The sequence below is a fragment of the Puma concolor genome, chromosome A1 (genome assembly GCF_028749965.1).
Source record: "Puma concolor isolate L17-30 chromosome A1, mPumCon1.1.hap2, whole genome shotgun sequence".
NCBI classification, from domain to species: Eukaryota; Metazoa; Chordata; class Mammalia; order Carnivora; family Felidae; genus Puma; species Puma concolor.
This window is the reverse complement of record NC_141667.1, coordinates 28,249,064-28,274,162: the sequence shown is the minus strand read 5'-3', so window position 1 is coordinate 28,274,162 and position 25,099 is coordinate 28,249,064. Positions and strand designations below refer to the sequence as shown.

The 25,099-nt window shown below is 41.9% G+C and overlaps 1 protein-coding gene across 2 annotated transcripts in view; it reads left to right on the top strand.

The window, feature by feature from the left end:
• The window catches only part of AGXT2 (alanine--glyoxylate aminotransferase 2), a 47,093-nt gene extending 25,413 nt beyond the window's left edge, over positions 1 to 21,680 (top strand). For both annotated transcript variants that reach the window (XM_025923763.2, XM_086676893.1), the window contains exons 11-14: positions 792 to 883; positions 2,894 to 3,043; positions 14,298 to 14,396; positions 21,247 to 21,680. In XM_025923763.2, the coding sequence (XP_025779548.2) occupies positions 792 to 883; positions 2,894 to 3,043; positions 14,298 to 14,396; positions 21,247 to 21,363 (458 nt within the window). In that variant the 3' untranslated portion in view covers positions 21,364 to 21,680. The remainder of the gene's footprint in view (positions 1 to 791; positions 884 to 2,893; positions 3,044 to 14,297; positions 14,397 to 21,246) is intronic.
• Positions 21,681 to 25,099: the final 3,419 nt, after the last annotated feature.

Here is a 25,099-nt window from a genome sequence, read left to right as displayed (position 1 = left end):
CAATCCAGGAATTATGTTACTAAAACCTCGATGCGAGGTTTTTTAAAGATTGAAACCAAGAGTATAATACAGAAAAGAGGGTTACCAAGTGAAGGTCCCATGTAAATTCCCATAAATCAAGTGTTAAAGTACTTTTGAATTCACACAACACATTAAAGATTTTGTTATCACACTTCTAATTCAGTAAATATGCAATTTTTCCTTATCCACAGAGTAAGTGGATTGGTCATCTGGGGCTACCATAACAAAACACCACACACGGAGGGAATTAAACAGCAGATATTTATTTTCTCATAGTTATGGAAGCTCAAGTCCAAGATCAAGGTGCCAGCAAAGTTGGCTTCTGGTGAAATCTCTCTTGCAGATGGCCAACTTCTTGCTGTGTACTTGCAAGTCCTTTTCCTCAGAGAGAGAGAGAACATGAGAGAGAGAGAGAGCTCTGGTGTCTCTTTTTCTTCTTATAAAGACACCAGTATTATGAGGGCCCCACCCTTATGATTTCATTTAACCTTGATTACTTCCCTAAAGGCCCTATCTCCAAATACATTCACTATGGGAGTAGGGCTTTCACATAGGAAGAGGAGTCGGGGGGGGGGGGGGGCGGAGGCAAGGACACACACATAATTCCATTCATAACATCCACTATCTGGTGAATGAAGAATGAATTGGATTCGATGCCATGAAACATATTATTAATATGACATGATAGTAAATATAATTCAAGTGATGTGGTGGGAGATTATAAATAGGAATGTGTCACTCTTTGTCCACTTTTCATTCTCCCCCTCTAGAGATAGCCAAGTCTCTGGCTAAATGCATGTATCATTTCAACACCTTTGGAGGGAACCCCATGGCCTGTGCCATTGGATCAGCCGTGCTTGAGGTATGTTCCAGCAGCCACGTCATTCCTCTCATTTCACAAAATGACTACTTCAGCACCAGAGACACATTATCCAAACTCTATGACATCCCATTATTAACGTGAAGAGTTCATTACCACTCCACAAATTTAGATTTCCAGTTTTTATTCTGCCCCTTCACCCCCTTTTTAAGATCTATTTGGGATGCTTGAAGTATTAGATACAAAATAATACATAATACATCTCACATGCCTAGGAAATATAAGAAAAGCTAGCTAGCTGGTAACACTGACATTTCCTTTTTATATTTCTGGTATTTGATGGATAGTTACCAACTGCCATCTTTGACTTCAGATTAATTTTGGTCCTTTTCTTTATATATTCTTCCTTCCTTTTTTGGTACAGTTATCAGCTGAAAGACTAACAAGAAACTGAGTTTTATGGGACAAACTACGTAATTTAGCAGTTGTTCAGCCCTACTCCATTGATTTTCCCTGGTATCTTATCTGTTAAGTGCCCTTGCTGATATGCACAACAGCACTTGTTTAAGAAAGTGTCAGGTATTACTGGAAGAATGTCCAAGAAATGTGTAACAATGATTGTTTGTGGGTAGAGGAATTTGGTGGCTGGGGGACAGGGGTCAATGAGAATTATTCTACTGATTTTTTTAAATTTTTTTAATGTTTATTTTTCAGAGAGAGACAGAGAGACAAGTGCGAGTGGGGAAGGGGCAGAGAGACAGAGAGGGAGACACAGAATCTAAAACAGGTTCCAGGCTCTGAGCGGTCAGCACAGAGCCGGACACGGGGCTCGAACTCACAGACCATGAGATCATGACCTGAGCCGAAGTCGGCTGCTTAACCGACTGAGCCACCCAGGCGCCCCTCTACTGATTTTTGAACTAGGCACATGATTCACCTATTCAAAAAATTTTTAAGTATTTTTATTTTGTTTAAGTATTTTTAAATAAAAATAAGTAAGTAAAAGCTTCCCTTGCTAATTAAAAAGTATCTTCAAATACGATAAAATCACAAAATGAAAAAGTGCAGTCAGGAAAGTGTCATTGACTTTGTTTTGTAGACATTGCCAACTTTTTAAAAGTGTTGTGTCACCTTGACCAGGTAGAGAGGGTATAGGTGAACAAATAGGTTAAAAACATCGAGAGTCATGGATTCATGCAATTGTTATCAGCTAAATCTAGATGTAGTATATTGTGGGTAGTCAAGAATCATGGTCTCTGCCATGAGTGGAAGTAGATGAAAATATTTTTATATCTTCAGGGCCCTCACAGAGTTCCCCTCAGCTCACGAGGCCTAGGCCCTGTGGCAGGACAATTGGGTAATGACAGCCTGTGTCTGACTGAGGGCTGACGAAGCAAAGGTCAGTAAACTCCCAGTGGGGCAAGAACCTGTGACATATCTTTCCTCAGATAGTTTGTCTTCTTAATCACTGTATCCCAGTTCTCAGCGAAGCCTGGCAATAATGAGCCTCAGGACTATGGAATCTGTGTTATACACTGCATTGAGAAATGTCTTTTATCTTTCCTAAATTTATAAAATCAAAAAAAAATCGTTTAATTGAGAGAGAGAGTGCAAGAAGAACTCAAAGTGACAGGGAGAGAAAGAGAGAGAGACAGAGACAGAGACAGAGAATCTTAAGCAGGCTCCACACTCAGTGCAAAGCGCGATGTGGGACTTGATCCCATGACCCCAGAACTTTGACCTGAGCCGAAATCAAGAGTCAGACCCTCAAGACTGAGCCACCCAGGCACCCCTATTCTTTCCTAAGTTTTTAACCACCCCTGAAGATGAGAAGGGTTTGGGGAAAGTATTCCCCATACCAAGACTCTTTTGCACCTTACAGCAAATCTTTTTGTAGTACATGGCATGGTCACACTAGACTTTGGGTTCCATTTGTGTGGTCAAGTTTCCATAAAGAAAGTCATGCACATCTACTGTTCTGTGTTTCTCAGTCAATTTAAAACTTTTTTTTTTTTTTTAATGCAAGGCCACTTGGGACTTTTCTCTAAACAGGTGATTAAAGAAGAAAATCTACAGGAAAACAGTCAAGAAGTTGGCACCTACATGCTACAGAAGCTTGCTGAGCTGCGGGATGAATTTGAGATTGTTGGAGATGTCCGAGGCAAAGGCCTCATGATAGGAATAGAAATGGTGAAGGATAAGGTAGGTTTTGATCTGCTGTGCTCTCTGTGACTTCTTGGGGACAGCAAGAGTTAAAGTTGGAAGCATGGTCACTACAAGGTCACTTCATTCATTCTCAGGGAGAGAACACACAAGGCCAGGGACGCTCAGCAAAGCCCATCAGAGATAAGTAGGGAGTACAATATGCTAGCACGTCATCAAGAGTTCTAGGGGAGTGAGGGAGGGCATTTGGAACAGGGAGCTGATATTTTTCCTGCCAGAGTAGGCAGAGAGCATTGGTGATGACTGAATATTTAGAATTAGACATATGGGGAAGGGAGGAAGCTATCTGGGGAGGGGCAGGTGACCCGGAGAGTTCATGGAAGTAAAGGAGAAGGCCAGGAGTGGGTTGTGGTGATGGTTTGGGGTGAGGATGTTAAGGATCTATAAGGTTTTGTGTTTGTCGGTTTGTGAATATTTTTCAATCTCCCAAGTAACCAGGCAGGGTGTGACTTTCCGATGACATTCCCCACTGTGACCTCAAACTCAATATAGCAACAACTGTACTTAGCATTTTCCCCCAAACCAGTTATTCCTCCAAGTTCACTGTTTCTGTTTCTCACCCTCCACTCTTCTCCCAGTTCCCTAGCCTCCATGCCAGAAAATAGCCTGGGACTCCTTCTCTCCCTTGTTTCTAGTGCCAAGTCTTGTTGATCCTTTCTTGACCATGTTTCTCAAATACTTCCCTGTGTCTCCGTTGCTTCCCCTACAACCCAAGTCCCTCCCCTCCATAAACACAAAGTCTAGACTCACTGAGGCAAGCAACAGGGGGAGAATCTTAGCACCAAGCTGAAGAGTCAGACTAACCCCTTTTCTAGCCTTCTCCTAAGTGGCTTCTTGCTATTTGGTCTTAACACAGCATCCTAGTTTAGGATGGTTGATGCTCAATTATTTTAGGGCTTACACCAGACCATGGATATAAGACTCTTCCGTTAATGCCACACAGTGGGGCCAATACAAGGCTGGAATGTTTAAACAAGATTTTAAAGCTAAGGGAAGACAACAGCAAAATGAGAATAAAATGAGACTCGGCCCTCTGGCTCCCAGGTCACAGCATCCTTATCTTCACCTTGTGTCCCAGTCAAGGTCTGTGTTAAGGCTCAGGGGAATCCATCCCAGGCCCCAACCCAGGACTCTCCTCAAAGCTATCTATGCTCCAAAGTCCAGACTCCACAGAGGAAAACCCAACAAGAGGGGAAGGGTTCTTCTCTTTCCCACTGTTCCAAATCTAGCTTCTGTGTGCTCAGAGACTCATGAACAAAAAAGTTCATCAGGACTTCACTTGTCATTGTAAAACATAGGAATCCTCCTAAATGGCCATTGATACAGTCCAAGCTAAATTATGGTACATCCATCCCACAATAGTGATATATGTGTGACATGGAAAAATGTGCAAACTCTATTATGGAAAGAATAAAATAGGCTATACGATACTATCTATTGAATGAGTTATTTTTCTCTTCCTCTGCCACTTGGTAGTTTTAAGCATGGACTCTGAAGGCAGACCACCCAGATTTACATCCCAGCTAGTCCATTCCTTAGTTCCATTCAACGCCTGCTCAATGCCATTCACTTCCCTACATCCAACGTCACCCAAACTGTTCTCCAAGCATGGACTGCAAGACTCTCCTCTCTATATCTACCTATGGAAATCTTAGCCTTATTCAAGATCCAGTTCTTCATCACACCTCTTACCTAAAGCTTGCCTTTGATTCTCCCCTAGACAGGGGCTCCAGGCCTCAGAGAATCCCTGTAGCATCCACTGCCTAAAAATCTCATTTGAAAAGATCTTTCAAACCATGTATTTGTTGATTTGGTTTTCATGTAGAAATACCTTCTTTTCCTAAGTTATACACTTTTGAGTCCAGGAATCATGTGGATGATAAGTATTTTCAAAGTGTTTATTGAGTGAGTTCTGGTCCTGCAACACTTCAGACTATATTCATGTAATTAAGTAGCTCAGAACTTGCCTTAACACTGTCCACTGTCCACCAAAACTAAAACCCCATTTCCTGTTGGTGAGGACATAAATTAGTAGAGCCCTTTAGACAGAAATTTGTGTCAATCAGCATATATTATATATATATGTATAATATATATATGTATATATAATATATATATATATATACACACACACAAGTTAGCCAACATACAATGTAGTCTTGGCTTCAGGAGTAGATTTCCATGATTCATCACTTACATACATCACCCAGTACTCATCCCAAGAAGTGCCTTCCTCAATGCCCATCACCCATTTTCTCCAACCCTCCAACCTCCTCCCCCACCACATCAACCTTCAGTTTGTTCTCTGTATTTAAGAGTCTTTTATGGTTTGCCTCCCTCCCTGTTTGTTACTTACTTTTCCTTCTCTTCCCTTATAGTCTTCTGCTAAGACTTTCTCAAATTCCACATATGAGTGAATCATATGATATCTGTCTTTCTCTGAAAGACTTATTTCACTTAGTATAATACCCTCCGGTTCCACCCATGCTGTTGCAAATGACAAGATTTCACCCTTTTCACCGCCAGTAGTGTTCCATTTATACATTTACCACCTCTTCTTTATCCATTCATCAGTTGATGGATATTTGGACTCTTCCCATAATTTGGCTATTGTTGAGAGTGCTGCTATAAACACTGGGGTACATGTGCCTCTACAAATCAGCACTCCTTTATCCTTTGGATAAATTCCTAGTAGTACTATTGCTGGGTCGTAGGGTAGTTCTATTTTTAATATTTTGAGGAACCTCCACACGGTTTTCCAGAGTGGCTGCCCAGTTTGAATTCCTACTAACAATGCAAGAGGGTTCCCCTTTCTCTACATCCTTGCCAACATCTTTTGTTTCCTTAGTTGTTAATTTTAGCCACTCTGACTGGTGTGAGGTGGTATCTCAATGTGGTTTTGATTTGTATTTCCCTCATGATGAGCAGTGTTGAGCATATTTTCATGTGTCTGTTAGCTATCTGGGTATGTTCTTTGGAAAAATGTCTGTTCATGTCTTCTGCCCATTTCTTCACTGGATTTGTTTTTTGGGTGTTGAGTTTGGTAAGCTCTTTATTGATTTTTGATACCCAATGTGTCATTTGCAAATATCTTCTCCCACTCCGTTGGTTGCCTTTCAGGTTTGTTGTTTGCTTTGCTGTGCAGAAGCTTTTTATCCTGATGAGGTCCCAATAGTTCATTTTTGCTTTTATTTCCCATGCCTCTAGAGACATGTCAAGTAAGTTGCTGCAACTGAAGTCAAAGAGATTGCTCCCTGTTTTCTCCTGTAGGATTTTGATGGTTTCCTGTCTCACATTTAGGTCTTTCATCCATTTTGAATTTATTTTTGTCTATGGTGTAAGCAAGTGATCCAGTTTTATTTTTCTGTATGTCGCTGTCCAGTTCTCCCAGCACCATTGCTGAAGAGACTATCTTTCTTCCACTGGATACTCTTTCCTGCTTTGTCAGAGTTTAGTTGGCCATATATTTATGGTCCATTTCTGGATTCTCTATTCTATTCCATTGGTCTATGTGTCTCTTTTTGTGCCAATAATTTACTGTCTTGATGATTACGGCTTTGTAATACAGGCTAAAGTCCGGGATTATGATGTCTCCAGCTTTGGGTTTTTTTTTTTCTTTTTTTTTTAAATTTTTTTTTTCAACGTTTTTTATTTATTTTTGGGACAGAGAGAGACAGAGCATGAACGGGGGAGGGGCAGAGAGAGAGGGAGACACAGAATTGGAAACAGCCTCCAGGCTCTGAGCCATCAGCCCAGAGCCTGACGCGGGGCTCGAACTCACAGACCGCGAGATCGTGACCTGGCTGAAGTCCGACGCTCAACCGACTGCGCCACCCAGGCGCCCCAAGGGTTTTTTTTTTTTTTCAACATTACTTTGGTTTAGGGTCTTTTCTGTTTCCATATAAATTTTAGGATTGTTCGTTCTAGCTCTGTGAGGAATGCTGGTGCTATTTTGATTGGGATTGCATTGAATTTGTAGATTTCTTTGGGTAGTATCAACATTTTAACAATATTTGATCTTCCAATCCATGAGCATGAAATATGTTTCCATTTCTTTGTGTCTTCTTCAATTTCTTTCATAAGCTTTTTATGGTTTTCAGCAAACAGATCTTTCACCTCTTTGGTTAGGTATATTCCTAGGTAGGTATCGTATGGTTTTTAGTACAATTGTAAATGGGATTGATTCCTTCATACCACTTTCTGTTGTTTCATTATTGGTGTATAGAAATGCAACCAATTTCTGTAAATTGATTTTATATCCTGCAGCTTTGCTGAATTCATGTATCAGTACTAGCAGTTTTTTTGGTGGAGGTTTTCAGGTTTTCCATGTAAAGTATCATGCCATCTGTAAAGAAAATTAACTTCTTCTTTGCAATTTGGATGCCTTTTATTTCATTTTGTTATATGATTGGTGAGGCTAGAACTTCCAACTCTATGTTAAACAACAGTGGTAAGAGTGGACATCCCTGTTGTGTTCCCAACCTCAGGGGGATAGCTCTCAGTTTTTCCCCATGGAGGATGATATTAGCTGTGGGCTTTTGATATATGGCTTTTGTGATGTTAATGTATGTTCCTTCTATCCCGACTTTCTTGAGGGCTTTTATTAAGAAAGGATGCTGTATTTTCCAAAACGCTTTTTCTGCATCTATTTACAAGATCATATCATTTTTATGTTTTCTTCTATTAATGTGATGTATCACATTGATTGATTTGCAAATATTGAGCCAGCCCTGGAGCCCAGGAATGGATCCCACTTGATCATGGTGAATAATTCTTTTAATATACTGTTGAATTTGATTTTCCAGTACCTTGTTGAGAATTTTTGTGTCTATGTTCATCAGGGATATTAGCCTGTACTTCTCCTTTTTTAGTGGGGTATGTGTCTGGTTTGGGAATCAAAGTAATGCTGGTTTCATAGAATGAGTCTGGAAGTTTTCCTTCCATTTCTATTTTTTTGCAACAACTTGAGGGAAATAGGTATTAACTCTGCTTTAAATGGCTCATAGAATTCCCCTGGGAAGCCATCTGGCCCAGGACTCCTATTTGTTGGGAGATTTTTGATAACTAATTCAATTTATTCACTGATTATGGGTCTGTTCAAATTTTCTATTTCTTCCCTGTTTAAAGTTTTGGTAGTGTGTGGGTGTCTAGGAGTTTGTCCATTTCTTCCAGATTGCCCAGTTTGTTGGCATATAGTTTTTCATAGTATTCTCTAATAATTGTTTGTATTTCTGTGGTGTTGGTTGTGATCTTTACTCTTTCATTCGTGATTTTATCTACTTGGGTCCTCTTTCTTTCTTTTCTTGTTATGACCTCTGGCTAGGGGTTTATAAATTTTGTTTATTCTTCCAAAAAACCAGCTCTTAGATTCATTGATCTCTTCTGTCTTTTCAGATTCTATATAGTTTATTTCTGCTCTAATCTTTGTTATTTCTCTTCTTCTTCTGCCCTTTGGACTTTCTTTGCTGCTGGCTTTCTAGTTCCTTTAGGTGTGAGGTTAAGTTCTGTATTTTATACTCTTCTTTCTTCTTAAGATAGCCCTGGATTGCAATGTATTTTCCTCTTAAGACTGCCTTTGCTGCATCCCAAAGGATTTGGACGGTCATGTTTTCATTTTCGTTGGCTTCCACATATTTTTAAATTTCTTCTTTAATTTCCTGGCTGATCCACTCATTCTTTGTAGGATTTTATTTAAGTTCCATGTATTTGGGGGCTTTCCACATTTTTTCTTGTGGTTGACTTCAAGTTTCATAGAGTCGTGATATGGTATGATCTCAATCCTTTTTTGTTGAGGCCTAGTATGTGATCTATTTTGGAGAATGTTCCATGTGCACTCGAGAAGAATGTATATTCTGATGCTTTTGGATGAGAAGTTCTGAATATATGTGTTAAGACCATTTGGTCCAATGTGTCATTCAGAGCTATTGTTTCCTTATTGATTTTCTGTCTGGATGATTTGTCCATTGTTGTAAGTGAAGTATTAAAAGTCACCTACGATCATGGTATTATATCTAATTATGTATTTATGTTTGTGATTGTTTTATATATTTGGATACTTCCACATTAGGGGCATAAATATTTATAATTGTTAGCTCTTCTTGATGGATAGACCCCTTAATTATGATATCATGCCCTTCTTCATCTCTTGTTACAGTATTTGTTTTAAAATCTAATTTGTCTGATATAAGTATGGCTACTGCAGCTTTCTTTTGACATCCAGTAACATGATAGATGGTCTCCATCTGCTCACTTTCAATCTGCAGATGTCCTCATGTCTAAAATTAGTCTCTTGTAAGCAGCCTACGGATGGATCTTCTTTCTTTATCCATTCTGATACCCTATGCCTTTTGATTGGGGCGTTTAGTCCATTTAAATTCAGAGAGATTATTGAAAGATATAGATTTAGTGTCATTGTGTTATCTGTAGATTTTGTGTTTGTGGTGATGTCTCTGGTCCTTTGTGGTCTTTGATGCTTTCCACTCACAGAATCCCCCTTAGGATCTCCTGCAGGACTGGCTTAGTTCTTGTTTGTCTGGGATAGTCTTTATCTCTCCTTCCATTCTGAATGACAGCCTTGCTGGATAAAGGATTCTTGGCTGCATGTTTTTCCTATTCAGCACATTGAACATTTCCTACCACTCTTTTCTGGCCTGTCAAGTTCAGTGGACAGGTATGCTGCTACCCTTATGTGACTACCTTTGTAGGTTAAGAAACTGTGACCCTTGTAAGTTAAGGCCTGTTTGTCCCTAGCTGCTTTCAAAATTCTCTCTTTATCTTTGCATTTTGCCAGTTTCACGATAATATGTCATGAAGTTGACCTGTTTTGTTGATTTTGAAAGGAGTTCTCTGTTCCTTTTCAACTTGGATGTCTCTTTCCTTTCCAAATTAGGGGAGAGCTCATCTATAATTTGTTCAAATAAACCTTCTGCCCCTTTCTCTCTTTCTTCTTCTTCTGGAACTCCTGTGATAGGGATATTTTTTCATTGAATCATTAGGTCTCTAATTCTCTCCTTGGGATCCAGTAATTCATTTTCCCTCTGTTTTTCAGCTTCATCATTTTACATAATTTTATCTTCTATTTCACCTATTCTCTCCTCTGCTTCTTCCATCCTTGCTGTCACTGTGTCTACTTTATTTTTCAACTTGTTTACAACATTTCTTAATCCATCATGACTATTTCATTAGGTCTTTGATCTATGCAGCAATAGATTCTCTGCCATCTTCTATGCTTTATTCAAGCCCAGCTACTAGTCCTATGACTGTTATTCTGAATTCTTGTTCAGATACATCGTTTATATCTGTTTTGAGCAATTCTCTGGTTGTCATTTCTTCCTGGAATTTTTTTTGAGGAGAATTCTTCCATTTCAAGATTTTGGCTAGGTTTCTGTATTTTACGTGTTTTAATAGCTTGTTATACATCCTGCATCTGTGAGTACTACTATATTAAAAAGGGGTCATATATTGTCCAAGGTCTGGCACTTTAGGAAGTGTTTTTGGAGTGTGTTGCATGCACTCTCTTGTTGTGACTTGGGCTGCTCTATCCCACTGCTTGTGATGGTGGATTGTTTGCATCTTCCATCATGTGTTTTTTGCTTTGTTCATTGAAATAACCCTGGAAAAAAGGAAAGAGGAGGGGGGACCTTATCCCATCACAAAGAGAAAAATGAAAGGGGGAGAAAAAGACCAGGCAGAGAATCAAAGAAACTATAAAGTTTGACCCAGAGAGAGAGAGAGAGAGGAAAATAAAGAAGGAGACACAGAAAAGGTGTAATAATAATAGAGTAAAAATGCCTGATTAAACAAAAAACCAGAACAGAGAAAGAAAGAAAGAAAGAAAGAAAGAAAGAAAGAAAGAAAAAGATAGGTAGATATTAAGAATTGGCCAAAAATCAAATCAGAAAGTATGAGCCTGATTCCAATGGGAGGAAAGAAAAAAAAAAGAGGAGGGTAGAAAGAAAAAGAAGGGAAAAGAGAAGAGACGGAAAGAAAAGAAAAGAGGAAAAAAACAGACTAACATGCAAAACCACAGGACAATTGTCTGTTGGTGCCTGGAACCAGTGGCTGTGCTGGTCTGGAGGAGAGGCCGTCTGGTTTGGTCAGCACCAGTCCTGCTCTAGTAGGTAAGTGGTTACCAGGCACGGAGGGGTGGGGTTTCATGTAAGCAGGTCCCACCTCCACTGAGGGCCGCTGTCCTGTTCCCTGAAGCCCCCCGTGTTGGTGATGGGGAGAAAGATGGCAACACCCCAGTCTCTTCTCCCCGGACCAGGTGTCTCAAGCCACATCGTTCAGGCAGCCCTCACAGAATCGGGCAGGCAGGGGCTTGTCTTGCTCCACAATCTACAGCACCTCCCAGGCACTCGGCTGGGATTGAAAACCCAATGTTTTAAAGGATCCTGCTCCACAAGGACCTGTTTCTGGGGTAGTGCCACTCTGCCCATCTGACAAATGGTCTCCAGTCCCACAGTACTCAAGGGAAGGGACTGCTCTCTCCCTGGGCACTCCGAGTTTGCTATTCCCCTCCCTGTCCCGGGCCCACACACGTGGTGGTGGCTCTGGTCCAGAGAAAGTCAGGCACCCCTGAAAACTCTGATCTTCAGCTCCTATGGAGGTTTGCAAAGTAGAGTAATACAGAGAAGGCTCTCTCTGTATTTCTTGTTCCCCGGTCGATGGTGTGGAGAGGTTTTTCTCTCATCTTAACAAAACCACAAAACCACAATCCACAGCTTCTCTTTCTCTCCCTTTTGTCACTCCACAGAAGGGGTCACCTCCCCTCCATTCCTACCCCACCTGTTTTATCTCTTCCAATCCACATACGTGCACCTCTGCCCTGCCAAGCTGTCTCCCTCCACCTGGGGAGATGTTTCTGTCACTCCGCAGACTGTATTCCTGGGTATTCCAAATGTTCTGACCTCAACACAGCTGTGTCTGAGGGAAGCAGGAAGCCCAGGTCCCCCTACATCTCTGCCATCTTAACTCCTGCCCCTAAAAATCTATCAAGATTTTAAATATGCCTTTTGAGCTGGCAATTCCTCACCTAGAAATATGTCCTGAACAAATATTCACGGAAGTGTGTGAAGATATAGGCAAGCAGGGTTGTTTGCAGGACTGTTTACAATCATAAAAAAAATGGAAATGACATAACTGTCGAATGTTAGACGATGAAACAAATTACTCTGCCAAAGAACTGAAATACTAGGTAACCTTTAAGCTGAGGTCCAAATAAAATGACATGGAAAGATGTCCATGATATATTGTAAATTGTAAAAAGCAAATTGAAAAACATTATAAAGTATGACTTCTTTTTTTTTTTTAATATGCATAGGGATGTATTTGTGCAGAGAGAAAAAGAGTCTGGTTCACATGAAATTTTCAACAGGAGGTGAACCTAGGAGGACGATTGGGGGAGTGGAAGCTCCATTTTTCCTTTATGTACTTCCATTCTGGTATAAGGCTTTATTCTCCATAACCATGGATTACTTTTATAATTACTTAAATGCTGATTAACAACAACAGCAACAAAGATAAACATGAAGCTACATTCCACACCCAACGAGAGGTCCGTTACTAACATTCCCACTTGGTTATCAAGCAGCTGGGACATAGGCTTGAGCAAGGGGCCTGGGCAGGCTGTTCTGGGCTTTGCCGCAGAGTTTCCAGCCCTGCTTTTCTCTGCAGCATGTGTACAAGATGTTGAGTTAGTCATAGCAGCTGAGGCCAGGGGATGAGAAAATGGGCAAGGGAGCAGGGAGGGGGCTGGCCCAGTCCAGAGGCTAAATGTCACCTATTCAGATCCTCACTAGCCACCAAGGCCCCACCAGTCCAGCTTCCCCGCAGGAAACCTTTCCAGAGGGTGCTGAGCGCCCTCTGACCTCCCATTATTCCCACACCACGTCTGCCCACTTTATGGCTCTCACAGTTTACCTCAATTATTTTGTCATATTTTAGTCTTCCCGGTCTACTAGATGAGAACATCAGCGACAGGCAGGAGTGCGTGATGACATTTCAGGATCGATGAGAAGATCCTGGCCTTGTCCCTGATCCCAGGTCCTCATTACTAGCACTCTGCAAGTTTAAATATGATTTTCCTTATCTTAAAGCTTTGAGTCAGGCAAAAACGTGAGCATCTCCGGGAGGTGTGGCCTTACTCTATGCTGGGACACTGAGACTTAAGCAAGAATGAAGGTTTGGGGGACAGTGCGGGGAGGGGATGTGTACCGAACTCTGGAGGTAGGGTGGGTAGGAAGCCCCGAGGAGCACAAAGCTGGGACCCCTGGAGGGAGCTCTCCTCTGCCTCACAAAGATGGCAGGAGCTGGCCCATGAGCCAGGATCAAGTCTCATGCATCTGAAACCAGAGAACGAGACCCCTGCTGATGTCTCACCACAGCCGTGCTGCAAAAGAGAGACCCGCGGCGGTGGCCGTGCTCAGCACCCAAAACAGGATCACAGCAGTGATTCCCAGGGTGGGCACCTGCTGGGCATTTTACAAACCCAGATGCCTAGGCCTGCCCCAAGTCTCCTCATCCCATAGGCCGAGCCTGAGCCCCGAATGTCTGCGGTTTGAAAAGGCCTCCAGGTCAGGCAGATACACAGTCAGACTTGAAACGACTAAGTCAACAGGAGGCATTTGGAATCAGGCTCGGAAGACAGACACATAGAAAGGGCACTGGCCCCCACCCCAGTGCCACCAAAGCGGTACTGGCCTGTCTGGACCCCCAGGGAGAGACCAACTTCAGATGCCTGGTAACCTGAAAGAGCTTCTTGCCCCCCACCCCCACCCCAAAGTGCTTGCCTTTCCTAACCCTGGGGGATTAAGTGTTGGGGGAGAAAGAGCAAATTCCACAAGCCAGGGAGATGATACAGTCTTCCCACCCCAGCTGCCCAGGCCAAGCTGTGGCCCAGGGAAGGCCTGGATTGTTCCTGCCCTGGTATAACTTTGGAGCCATCTCCTGGACTTTGAAATGAGCCCTTTACATGAGCAAAACAAAGTGAAGAGTTGAGAATAAAGCCCCCTCCAAATCTGGCTACGAAAGAACCAAGCTCCCGGGATACCCGTTAGCAGAGCCAAGAGTCACTGGCCATCTGCATTCGCCTTCAGTTTTATTTTTGAGAATTTGGGATGAATTGGAATCAAAACTAATATTTATTGCTTGAGTTGCTTTTGTTCTCTCTCTGTCTCTGATAGATGATGTGTTTAACAATTCAAATCCAAATAGGAGATATTTTTGTTTGCAGATGGGTCGCCAACCACTTCCCCAGGAAGAAGTAAATCAAATCCATGAGGACTGCAAACGCATGGGGCTTATAATTGGCAGAGGTGGCATTTTTGCCCAGGTAAGAGAAAGACCGGTCTTTACCTACCCCTTTAGTTAGGCGTCTCCCTGATGTCCCAGTGCTGGTCACTTTGCTTCACCACCCGGCCCCACTTCCTCTGGGCACAAAGCTCGGTATTTTCAAGAGAAAAGTGCAGGGAGGCCTTCAGACCACTAGAGGGCGCTGTGTCCAAGAGGTTTCATTATGGCAGCTCTCCGAGGAGGGTCTCACAAGGCACGAAACGATGCACCCGCAAACCAGAGGATTTCCAGTATAGGTCACAGTAGAGTCATCACAATCATGCAATAACTAGTTTGTCTCCTGTACGAATTGGTTCTAATCCTGTAAAAGCAATGCTAGTCCTTCTTAACCCAGCCTTGGGCTCTGACTTTGAGGACCCTAAACCTGCTGGGACATAGTGGTCACTGTGCCCAGGAGCAACCTGAACGTGCTGGCCCAGGTGACCCTGCTGGACAGGTGGGGGACCACACTGGTTGGGTCCCTAATGAGAACCCAGAACCTGCCACTCGCAGTGCCCTTCACCCTGAGGCTGGAGACGCAGGGACCAGCTCTCCCTGCTTGCTTCCTGGAAAGGCCAAGTACAGCCCCAGTCAGGTGTGGGCCCCTGGTGTGACCCTGCCCTGTGGGCATGCTCTGCTGCTGTCACTGGAGCCCTCTCCCAAATCTCTTATACCAGCGGGGCCCTCCCCCTGACGTGGTTCCAGGGCAGAAATTTAAGATTTAGGGTAGCTCTTGCTCCTCCCTTAATTTGTTTTTGTCCTCTTCTTTCTTTCCCATTTTCAACGTCAATCATTCTTCCCAGTTTCCCTGCTCCATTTCTACTTCTCTCTCTAGTTCAGTGAACACTCTTGCCTCCTACTTCTCTGAGAAAATGGAAACTCTTAAAGAAGGTCTCTTTGTAAACTCATCTGTCCCCACCTCCATTTTTTAAATTTTTTATTTATTTTTGAGAGAGAGAGAGAGAGAGAGTGTGTGTGTGTGTGTGTGTGTGTGTGTGCGTGAGCAGGGGAGGGGCAGAGAGAGAGGGAGACACAGAATCCAAAGCAGGCTCCAGGCTCTGAGCTGTCTGAGTGGGACTCGAACCCATGAACCATTAGATCATGACCTGAGCACAAGTCGGAAGCTCAACTGACTGAGCCACCCAGGCGCCCCAGCCCACATCCATTGTTTACTTCCTTTCTGGAAGATTCGGGGAATGAGGAGTCTCTCCTGTTCAGATTTAGATCTTCTACCTGTGCTCTTGACCCTTGACACTCTCTACCTTTGTTCAAGGGGACATCACTGTGTTCTTTTGTGTCTATAAGTTTTCCTCAACTTCCCCTGAAGCCTGTTAAGAAATAACCCCCCAAAAAAGGCCATCAAGCAAAACCAGAATGAGCACTTTTGCTGGGACAGTCTTGATACGTTTTTTTCCTTGACCTGTCACAAATATTTTTCTGTACAGATCAGAGCAATTCAATGATTAAAAATCCTAAGACCTGTAACTTATCAACATGAAACAACTGTTTACCTACTTAGTTATCTCTTAGTTATATGGAAAACAATTAAGTGCTAGACAGCAGTTGCTACCCTGGATACGAAAGTTATAATGATAAATAAGATCCAGTCACTGGAGCTGGCAGGAGAGAAAGACATAGAAAGAGCAAATTACAATACAATGTAGCAAGCTCATGGACAGCTATAGAAAGGGGTATTACAGGAGGAAAGAGAAGGGACTCCCAGCCCAGACTTTCTAGCTAAGCTGAGCCTGCGTTACACAATGAGATAAACACTCAAAGCATGTATAGAAACATCACAGAGGGCAAAGAGCTACGAAGATGTGGGGGGGGGGGGGGGGTCGACAGATTTGTATCTGGTGTGGTTTGAATTTGTGTTAGCAGAGCTTTACGTCTGCTTGTTTATAGGCTGAGGAGGATTGAGAAATTGGAGATTTAAGAGAACGGGATGCTTGAGACATCGTTGATGCGGGAGCATAAGGCAAGCTAAAGGAAAAGCACAAGCTAGCACACACCCCACCCTCACCCCTCAACCCCACCCCGCAGGTGGGGTACGTGTAATATTCCTCAGGAGCTCCTGGCTGCCAGAGAACAAAGGAAAGGACAGAAAACAAATGGTTAAAATGATAGGGTCTCCATCAGTACTAATATCTTAGTACAATTACAAAAAAGGGGGGCAATCTTATCAATACCCTAAAGTCCAGAACCGCCCCCCCCCCCCCACTGTCTTAATGCTTTGCAGGAGGAAAAACAACCTTAACTTGACAATGGCTAGGCTTCCAGAAATCTATGAGCCTTTAGCATATGGAAAATCCCTTTAAGAAACTTCCTCTTGACTTTACCTCCCCCAACTTCACAGTATGTAACTGGTCATTCTTCACTCTTCACCTTTTTGCACCAAAGATGTCTTCAAGAATTCTTTCCTGGCCGTCAGCTCCAAACCCCACCATCACCCAAAACCCCATCATCTTCCGTGCGAAACGGGTGGTTTTATTAAAGCACAGGGAAAGGACCCATGAGCTGCACTGGGGTTGTATAAGATTTTCTATCCTGTGGAGAGGAGGGTGATGTTAGGGCTCCAGGGAATTGAGTGTATAGGCTTCTAGAGTTTGCTTTTTTTCTTGTAAATCATTAAGACAGTTGCAGACTGAGGGAGACTCACGTGCTGCCAGACTGTGATATCTATCAGTTAACCACTTGGTTTTCCTTTTCTTTTGTTCTTGCCCAGTCAGGAGTGCCTGAGGAAAGTCACACATTGTGCTTTGCCCTCAGCTTGACTTTTGCTCCCTTAGCATTTCCCCCTGAACAACTCTGACCCTTAAATCTTTACGGTTGTTGAAGGCGGAAGGTCTTATCTTCTGTAACTTCTTCCTGCTGAGTGGGAGCATAGAGACATTTCTATCTACAGGTCAACATTGGTCAGTCAGAGAATGTATAGGAAAGTTATGAAGGACAGAGGCAGCTGAATCCAACATGGGCAACATACATGAACCTCCTTGAGTAGAAAGGATCATCTGTTGGCTTGAAGATATTGTAGCGATGGAGTCTTGGCACCAGGAAGGGTGACATGGGAGAAAATAGCAAAACATAATTAAATAACAAAAAGCACAAATAAGAGTCCTTTGGTAGTGGACAAAAATCCTCTTCCAGTCCAGGAGTATAACCAATCATGAAAGGCAAGAGAGGGATCATTTAAAATGCTAATTTGAGTATTCATGTCAGTTAGAAACCCAGAAATATTTTTGTGACAATCTGGAATGTATATAGAGCTTTCTGTAGCTATGAGAGCACGAGCTCCCCCTTGTGCAGCAGTTAGAACATCTAATGCCATTCTGTTTCGTAGAACTGTTTTATGCATTTGGGTTATTTCAGTGTGTAATAATGTAATGCTATTTTGAGAGTCACTTAAGGCTTTAATTGTGTAACAGTTCATGTTAGCCACCATATAGTCTCTGTTTTGTTTAGTAAGCAATCAGGTAATTAAGAAGAGGTGCATTTTATAGAAACAAAAGAAAAATATAGGTTATTGGTTGGAGCAAATTACAAGCCCAGTGTCAAAGTCCCGAGCGCTGCCAGTGAGATGTTTAGATGTAGGCTTGAAGCGTCCTCACATGGAGCCTGATGTAGGGCTGGAACCCATGAACTGTGGGATTGTGACCTGAGCCAAATCCAAGGGTCACACACTTAACCCACTGAGCCACCCAGGCACCCCATGAATTGTTCTTTTAGTTGTGTGGCCCTGGGGGGGTACATAATACGACCCACTAGGGGCCTTCCCATTTCAGATTTAAGTCTCCTGCTGTATTAGATTTCCACTCTTTTAAATAAACCATGTCCCCTGGGTTTATATGGGGTCAGTTGCTCGTTACTGTCAGGTCAGGTTTAGGGAGGATATGGTTTGCATATTCATTTAGAGCTTTATTCATTAACCTGGCTTCAAGCGACTAATTTAATAAAGCACTATGGTCTTTATCTACTTATAAGTCTATAGTGAAAAAAGGCCTTTCATATACAACTGTTGGGGGAATCCATCCCATTTTCCAGTTGTTCAAACAATCCTATGCCCATGGGGTCTTGTTATTATCCTCAGAGAATGACAAGCAATAAAATTGTCTGTCTGTGAGCTATTGTGGCAGTTTCTTTGAAATTTACCTCAAGTTGTCCAGCATCAGTTCTTAGGGCTTTTAGGAAAAAGATAGTTTTAGTGTTTAATGACTTTAAGTCAAGAGAATAGAAGAAGATTAGAAATCTTAGTTGGAGAGCCATAGCCAAATATGTGAGGAAACCAGAAGAATTCAGGATCTAGTCTAGTTTACAATAAATAGTGTTAAAATTTAATATCTACGGAGATGTGTTATTGAAACATAATTTTTCTCTATAATTACCCTCATTTTCATAGATAGCAAAATTAATTACTAATTTGTTTGTAAAATGATATACACAAGCTCAGCAAGTACAGTGATGGATCATAAAGATCTTTTAATATTTGCTTTGCTGGAACTTTTCGTAAGGAATCTCGACTGAACTTTTAGTAGCCCCTCTAGGCAGAAGCCAAGCCAAATACAGGCCATCAGACAGGACTGCAGTACCTGCAGATGTGGGCAATTCCTCTTCTCGAGGTCCCCAAATATCCTGAGGTTCCTGCACCTGCCAGGAAGTGACCTTCTTTACTCACCTGGTGAGGCTGCTGTAAGCAAAGTATCAGGCCAACATTTCAAGGGGATTTATGGCTCCTTGTTTCATGAAGTCAACCTTGGTTCCTTAAAGCTGTCTGGTCATAGCTGAGTCTATGCATGGCTCTCAAACATGACATTCCAGTCAAAGTCTGGATAAAATGACCAATGTTTCCAGTGGTGTCCTGTTACAAGGAGAACAGATGCTTATTGAACTTAATGCAAATAACTGTGATTTTGCCACGGAAGAAAGAATACTCACTGAGACTTTTTGAATTTCAGAGGGTTCAGGTAGAAAGAAAAGTTAAATGCTTCAATTTGTTTACAAAGGAATACTTTATCACTCTTCTGTATTTCATGGATATCTTAAGAGAAATTTTCCTTAATCTGGAAGAGCAAACGATAGAGAACCAGCAATGTTTCAAACCAGAGTCACAAAACCTATCAATCACCATCTTCTTCATTTCATTTAGTTCCATGTTACTAATTCCTACTCAGTTTGAATGCAACTTTTAGTTAGTTCTGGAAATTCTTCCCCATTTTAGTTTTATGATCTTAAAGATATTAATATCACACCAAATACGTAAACCAGCAAATTAACACAACAAATAAAGTAAGCCTAATTGGGCAAAAAGACTTCCTTTACAATTTACATCTTGGGGAAGTTTGTTTAAAAAGCTCAGAAAGAAAAATAAATACATAAATAAATAAATAATAAAATGAAAAGCTCAGAAAGAGGTTTTTTGGGTTTTTGTTGTTGTTGTTTCAGTTCAGAGCCCACTTTAGATCCTCTGTCCCTTTCTCTCTGCCCTTTCCCTGCCTGCACTCTCTCAAAAATAAAATAAAAACATTAAAAAGAAAAAAAAAAGAATTTCTATCCTGTGGAGGGGAGGGTGATGTTAAGGCTCCAGGAAATTGAGTCTATAGGCTTCTGGAGATTGTCGTTTTTCTTTTAAATCATTAAGACGGTTGCAGACTGACGAGACTATCATCAGTTAACTGATCTCTATCAGTTAACCATGTTTTCCCTTTCCTTTGTTCTTGGGCAGCCAGTAGTGCGTGAGAAATGACACATATATCCCACCTGGGGAGAGAGGGTTACAGGGTGTTAGTTTGTGCCTTTCCCTCAGCTTGCCTTTTGCTCCTTCATCAGGAGTATCCAGGGCCAAGGGCACAGGCAGAAATTTTGGAGTTAAATAGTAAAGACACCTAGTTCTGTTCACCTTCAGGCGGGGATGGAAGAATGGATGTGGGAGCAAACAAGTTTATAGAAAGATCTTTCCTGACAGCTTCTGAGAAGCATGAGGCAAGGTTGTCTATGAAACAGAGTGAGAGGCGTAGGAGTTGGAGAAAATTGAGAAAGAAGATAAAGGTTTAGAATGGGGAAGGAAGCTGACAGAAGACCAGAGAAATTTCTGGACCAGCAGAAGTTGGAGACTGGCAATCTAATGGTGTCAGTCTCCCCAGCAGTAAGGTTTTCTCCAACACTTCCCGCCTGCCATGTTGGAGCCATGTGGTTCAATCACAGCTTTGACCAAGGTTGGAACCTGTGTGTGTGGGTGCAGCAGCAGAGGGTGGGGTGCACACGAAATGAGGGGGCAAGTGAGAAAGTAGTTCCAACAATCAACGACACTGGTTGGGCAGGAAAAGGGAAGACACTGAATGGGGCAAAGACCTGAAGCTATGGAGGATTAAGGAGACTGAAGTTTTCATGAAAAGGATAGATGTCATGGGAGTCAGAAATTGGGTTATCCCTGGCAAAGAGGAAGCTCGCAGCACTGGCTTTGGGTGGGAACTGATGCAGAGATGAAGTTTCTGGGAGTTGTGGCCATCAAGAAAGTTTGTAGGGCTGTATCCAGGACATGGAGGTCACCCTCATGTGCCTGCAGAAATGGAGTGTAGATCGGTGCCTAAGACCTCAGTGAAGGAGGTAGAAAAACCAGGAGGTGAACAGATGACAAAAAAAATGAAGAGGGGCAGAGCCAGATGGTACCAGAATTTTTATGAGACTAAAAGATGAATGGCTTGGGTATGGCATTGGGAAGGAAGGAGACCAACCCAGGAGCGAAACGCAAGAAATGTCATAAAAATAAGGTTTTAGATTCTTAGCTTGGTGCATTTTCTCAGAGTTATATTTGATTCTAGGATGATCTGCTGCTCTATTTTCCTTTGTCTCCCCAGACCTTCCGCATCGCGCCCTCGATGTGCATCACTAAACCAGATGTTCATTTTGCAGTGGAAGTATTTCGGTCTGCCTTAATCCAACACATGGAGAGAAGAGCTCAACAAAATTCTTAAAGATAAAAAACCATAAGCTTCAAGAACTTCCCACTTATATTCAAGGGTTAATTTGAGGAATTCAATTATATAATTGGTATATGTTGTCCAAGACATGGTTGATTGACTACCAACCACATTTGTTACCAAAGCCCCTATTATCTAGAGAACTCTGTCCTTCAGGAAGACATCTCTATCCCTAGTTCAGAGAATGAATCTTAATTAGTTTAGGTTAGTAATGGTAATTTAATTTCATTTTGCCAGCAGTTGGTTTATGCATGACATCTGACATATTTGGGGACAATAAATCCTGAAGAAAAGTATTTTGATGGACATGACTCCAGGCAAAGGTTTCTTTATCCTTCATTCATCATCAGAAGACATGTCTTCTTGAACTGGGCATCTTATGTCATGATGGAACTGCTCAAATCATGTCAGCCATTTTCAGGCCATGAAGACAAAACTTCTTTGCTAGGGTTGGAAGGTAGAAACAAGCCGAGTCTAGGGGCGCCAACATTGGCTCAGATCATGATCTCACAGGTCCATGGGTTCAAGCCCCACATCGGGCTCTGTGCTGACAGCTCAGAGCCTGGAGCCTGCTTCAAATTCTGTGTTGCCCTCTCTCTGCCCCTCCCTTGCTCATGCTCTCTCTCTCTCTCTCTCTCAAAAAAATAAACATTAAAAAAATTTTTTTAAGAGAAAGAACCTGAGCTTTTAGTAATGTCAATGAGCCACTGACTTAGCCAAACCTAGATTCTTACCTTGGACCTTCTTGCTATATGAGATAATAAATTCTTTGTATTGCACAAACATTTTTGATTTAAGCTTTCTATTATTGTAGCCATAAGCATCCCAAGAAATGATGCAGAAGATATCCTAGGAAGACAGCCATCCCCTTCGTTTTTAACTCCATTAAAATATTTATCAGAGCCTTCTTCTCAATTTCCACTTCCATCCCCTCACCCTGAAATAAACCCTTGTTACTCCTATTGCAATAGTCTCCAAGACCAGAATTTTCCAAACTTTAGTCATTAGAAAATGCGCATTCATCATGTTTTTTTCCTCCATATGTGTAAAACACCTGACTTAGAACTGATAGTAACCTTTCTATAGTAAGAACAAATGAGAAATCAGTACTACTTGTCATAACTGGAAAATAATCCTACAAATAGAATGAACACAAAGCAATGTAATTCAGTTTTAGCAAAATGCAATTGCTTGCAGATGTTCTCAGTCTGAGGCTTGTTCTCTCTTTGTTCAAAAGGGAGATTCAAGAGTATTTGAGGGCTGTCAAAAACTGCTGGCAAACTGATATCCTTTCCTTAACACAAACAGGAGAGGATCTGCAGAACTGAAAGGAAATAACTTTCTCAGCATGCATAGATGTTTATCTGAGCTGTGTCCAGTTGGATGCCATGTTCTAGTAACCTACCCCCTGAGGTATCTGTTCCGCTAACGCATCCTATACCTCGCTGCCAAATTTGTCTCCCTTGGTTATTGATTTAAACATGGCATCCCCTTGCACAGAAACTTCCAGTTGCTCCCCATTGTTTCCTGGATAAGATCAAAACCTCTTTAACAAGGAGTTCAATTCCTTCCTGTATCCAATTTCCAAACAGAGCAAACGTTTTAGAAATGCTCTGTTTTGAAAAGTGGAAAGGTCATTGAATTGAGAGCCAAATGATCTGAATTCTAAACTCAGTTCTTCCACCACTTACTTATTCTAGATGACCTTGGGTGAGCCTTCTAACCACTTTTTGAACCTCATTTTGTTCCCAGGCATATCAACACTTGCCCTTCCTACCTCCTGAGTTGTGTTGTGGATCAAGTAAGCTAATGAATTAAAAGCACTTTATAAACCCATGAACTATGCAAATAGAAATTCTTCCCTTCAAGCTACATTTCTCTTCTTTCTTTTACTACAATATCTCCCAAGAGCAGTTTTTGTGCTTCTGTTATGCTTCCTTGCCTCCTGGCCATGTCTCAACAACTAGGATCTCACTCCTGCCTCTCATTCCTTGGCAACTGCCTCTCAAAAGGCCATCAGTGACTTCCTTATGACCAAAACTAACGTTTCCTTTCAATGTTCTTCCTAAACAACTGCTCTTTTATTTATTTATTTTTGTAAGTAGGCTCCACACCCAATGTGGGGCTTGAACTCACAATACTGAGATCAAAAGTCATATGTTCTAGTGACCGAGCCAGCCAAGCACCTCACAACTGCTCCTTTTTGAATAGGATTTTCCTTGGCTTCTGCAGTGTGGTCCTTCTGTCTCTGATGGCTCCTTCTCAGTCTCTTTCCTGGCAACTCTTCAACTTCAAGGTTATATCCCGGGCCATCTCTTCTTCCATGCTATACTCTCTTCCTCCGAGTACCTCATCTGCTTCAGGAATTTCACCTGTCCTGACTATGCTGGTGACTTCCAAATATTCATCCTTAGTGTCAACCTTTTTTCTGAGCCCCAGCCCAAAGATTCTAGCTGTCTGGATCTTCATTCAGATGTCACAAGGACCCTTAAAATACATCAGGCATAAAATACATTGAATATCTCTCCTCCAGTGAAACCCTGGATTAATTGTACCATTTTGTCTAGGGCTCACAATTCAGGGCATTACTTTTCACCAAGTAATTTTTTTTCCCCCTTCATATGACTGAGTTTAGTGAATACATTCTCCAACAGCTTTTTCAATATGTCCACTTCAACCAAAACTACCTTAATTTGGGCCATCATCATTATCTCCTCTAAACTACTTAAACTACCTCCTAACTGGTATTCTGGACTCCTTCCCAATCCATTCTCTATACTGACACCAGAGTTACTTACTTAAAGGATAAATATGTTCACATCTTTCACCTCTTGAAGACTTTGAGGGTTCCTTATTGTCCATGGAACAAAGTCCAAACTCCAACTATTATGACATTAAAAGGCCTTCATAATTTGTCCCCCGACCACCTTTATGCACTTTACTTCTGTTCTTTCCATGCTATGCACATCAGTTCTTTGCTCCTATAGTTCACTCTACCTGGTAGGTTCTTCCTCTCTTCATTGTCAATGGAAATTATGGGGTCAAGGAGTTTAGACAAAGAAGCCAAGACTTACTTCTTTGTTCCTCTTCAAAGCCTTCTCATTTTCAATATTCCTTCTCTTTAAAAATAAAGTAAAAGGGAAAAACACTGAAAATAAATTTATAATAACCATTTGGGAATTTAGCAAAACATGAAGAGGAAACAATAAAACACAAATCCAAAACAAAGCAAACAAGCAAAACAAAAATGTTTCATGCTCAAGCCCAGGTCCCTGCCAATGCCAAAACATCCTCTCCTGGAAGGAATGGGCTAGAGAGATTTCGTCGTTCAGATAAATTCATAGAACACATTCCTTGTGGCTTCCTGAGTCCTATAGGACCTTGTGTACACTGCTACTTTCTCACCTCCAGGGATCACTATAGAGTAAAAGCCGGCTGTGGAATTCTGCCAGGGAGCAGCGCTCTGGGTCTCGCTTCCTAATAATGAGAGTTTCATGGCTCTATCTGAATGCTTATTGATCAGGAGAAACTGCTCCTCTTTTTTTTTTTTTTTTTTAAGTTTATTTTTTTATTTCGAGAGAGAGAGAGGGCACATGCAAGTGAGGGAGGGGCAGAGAAAGAGTGAGAGAGAGAAAATCCCAAGCAGGCTCCAAACTGTCAGCGCACAGCCTGATTTGGGGCTCAAACTCAGGAACCATGAGAGCATAATCTGAGCTGAAGTCAGGCTTTT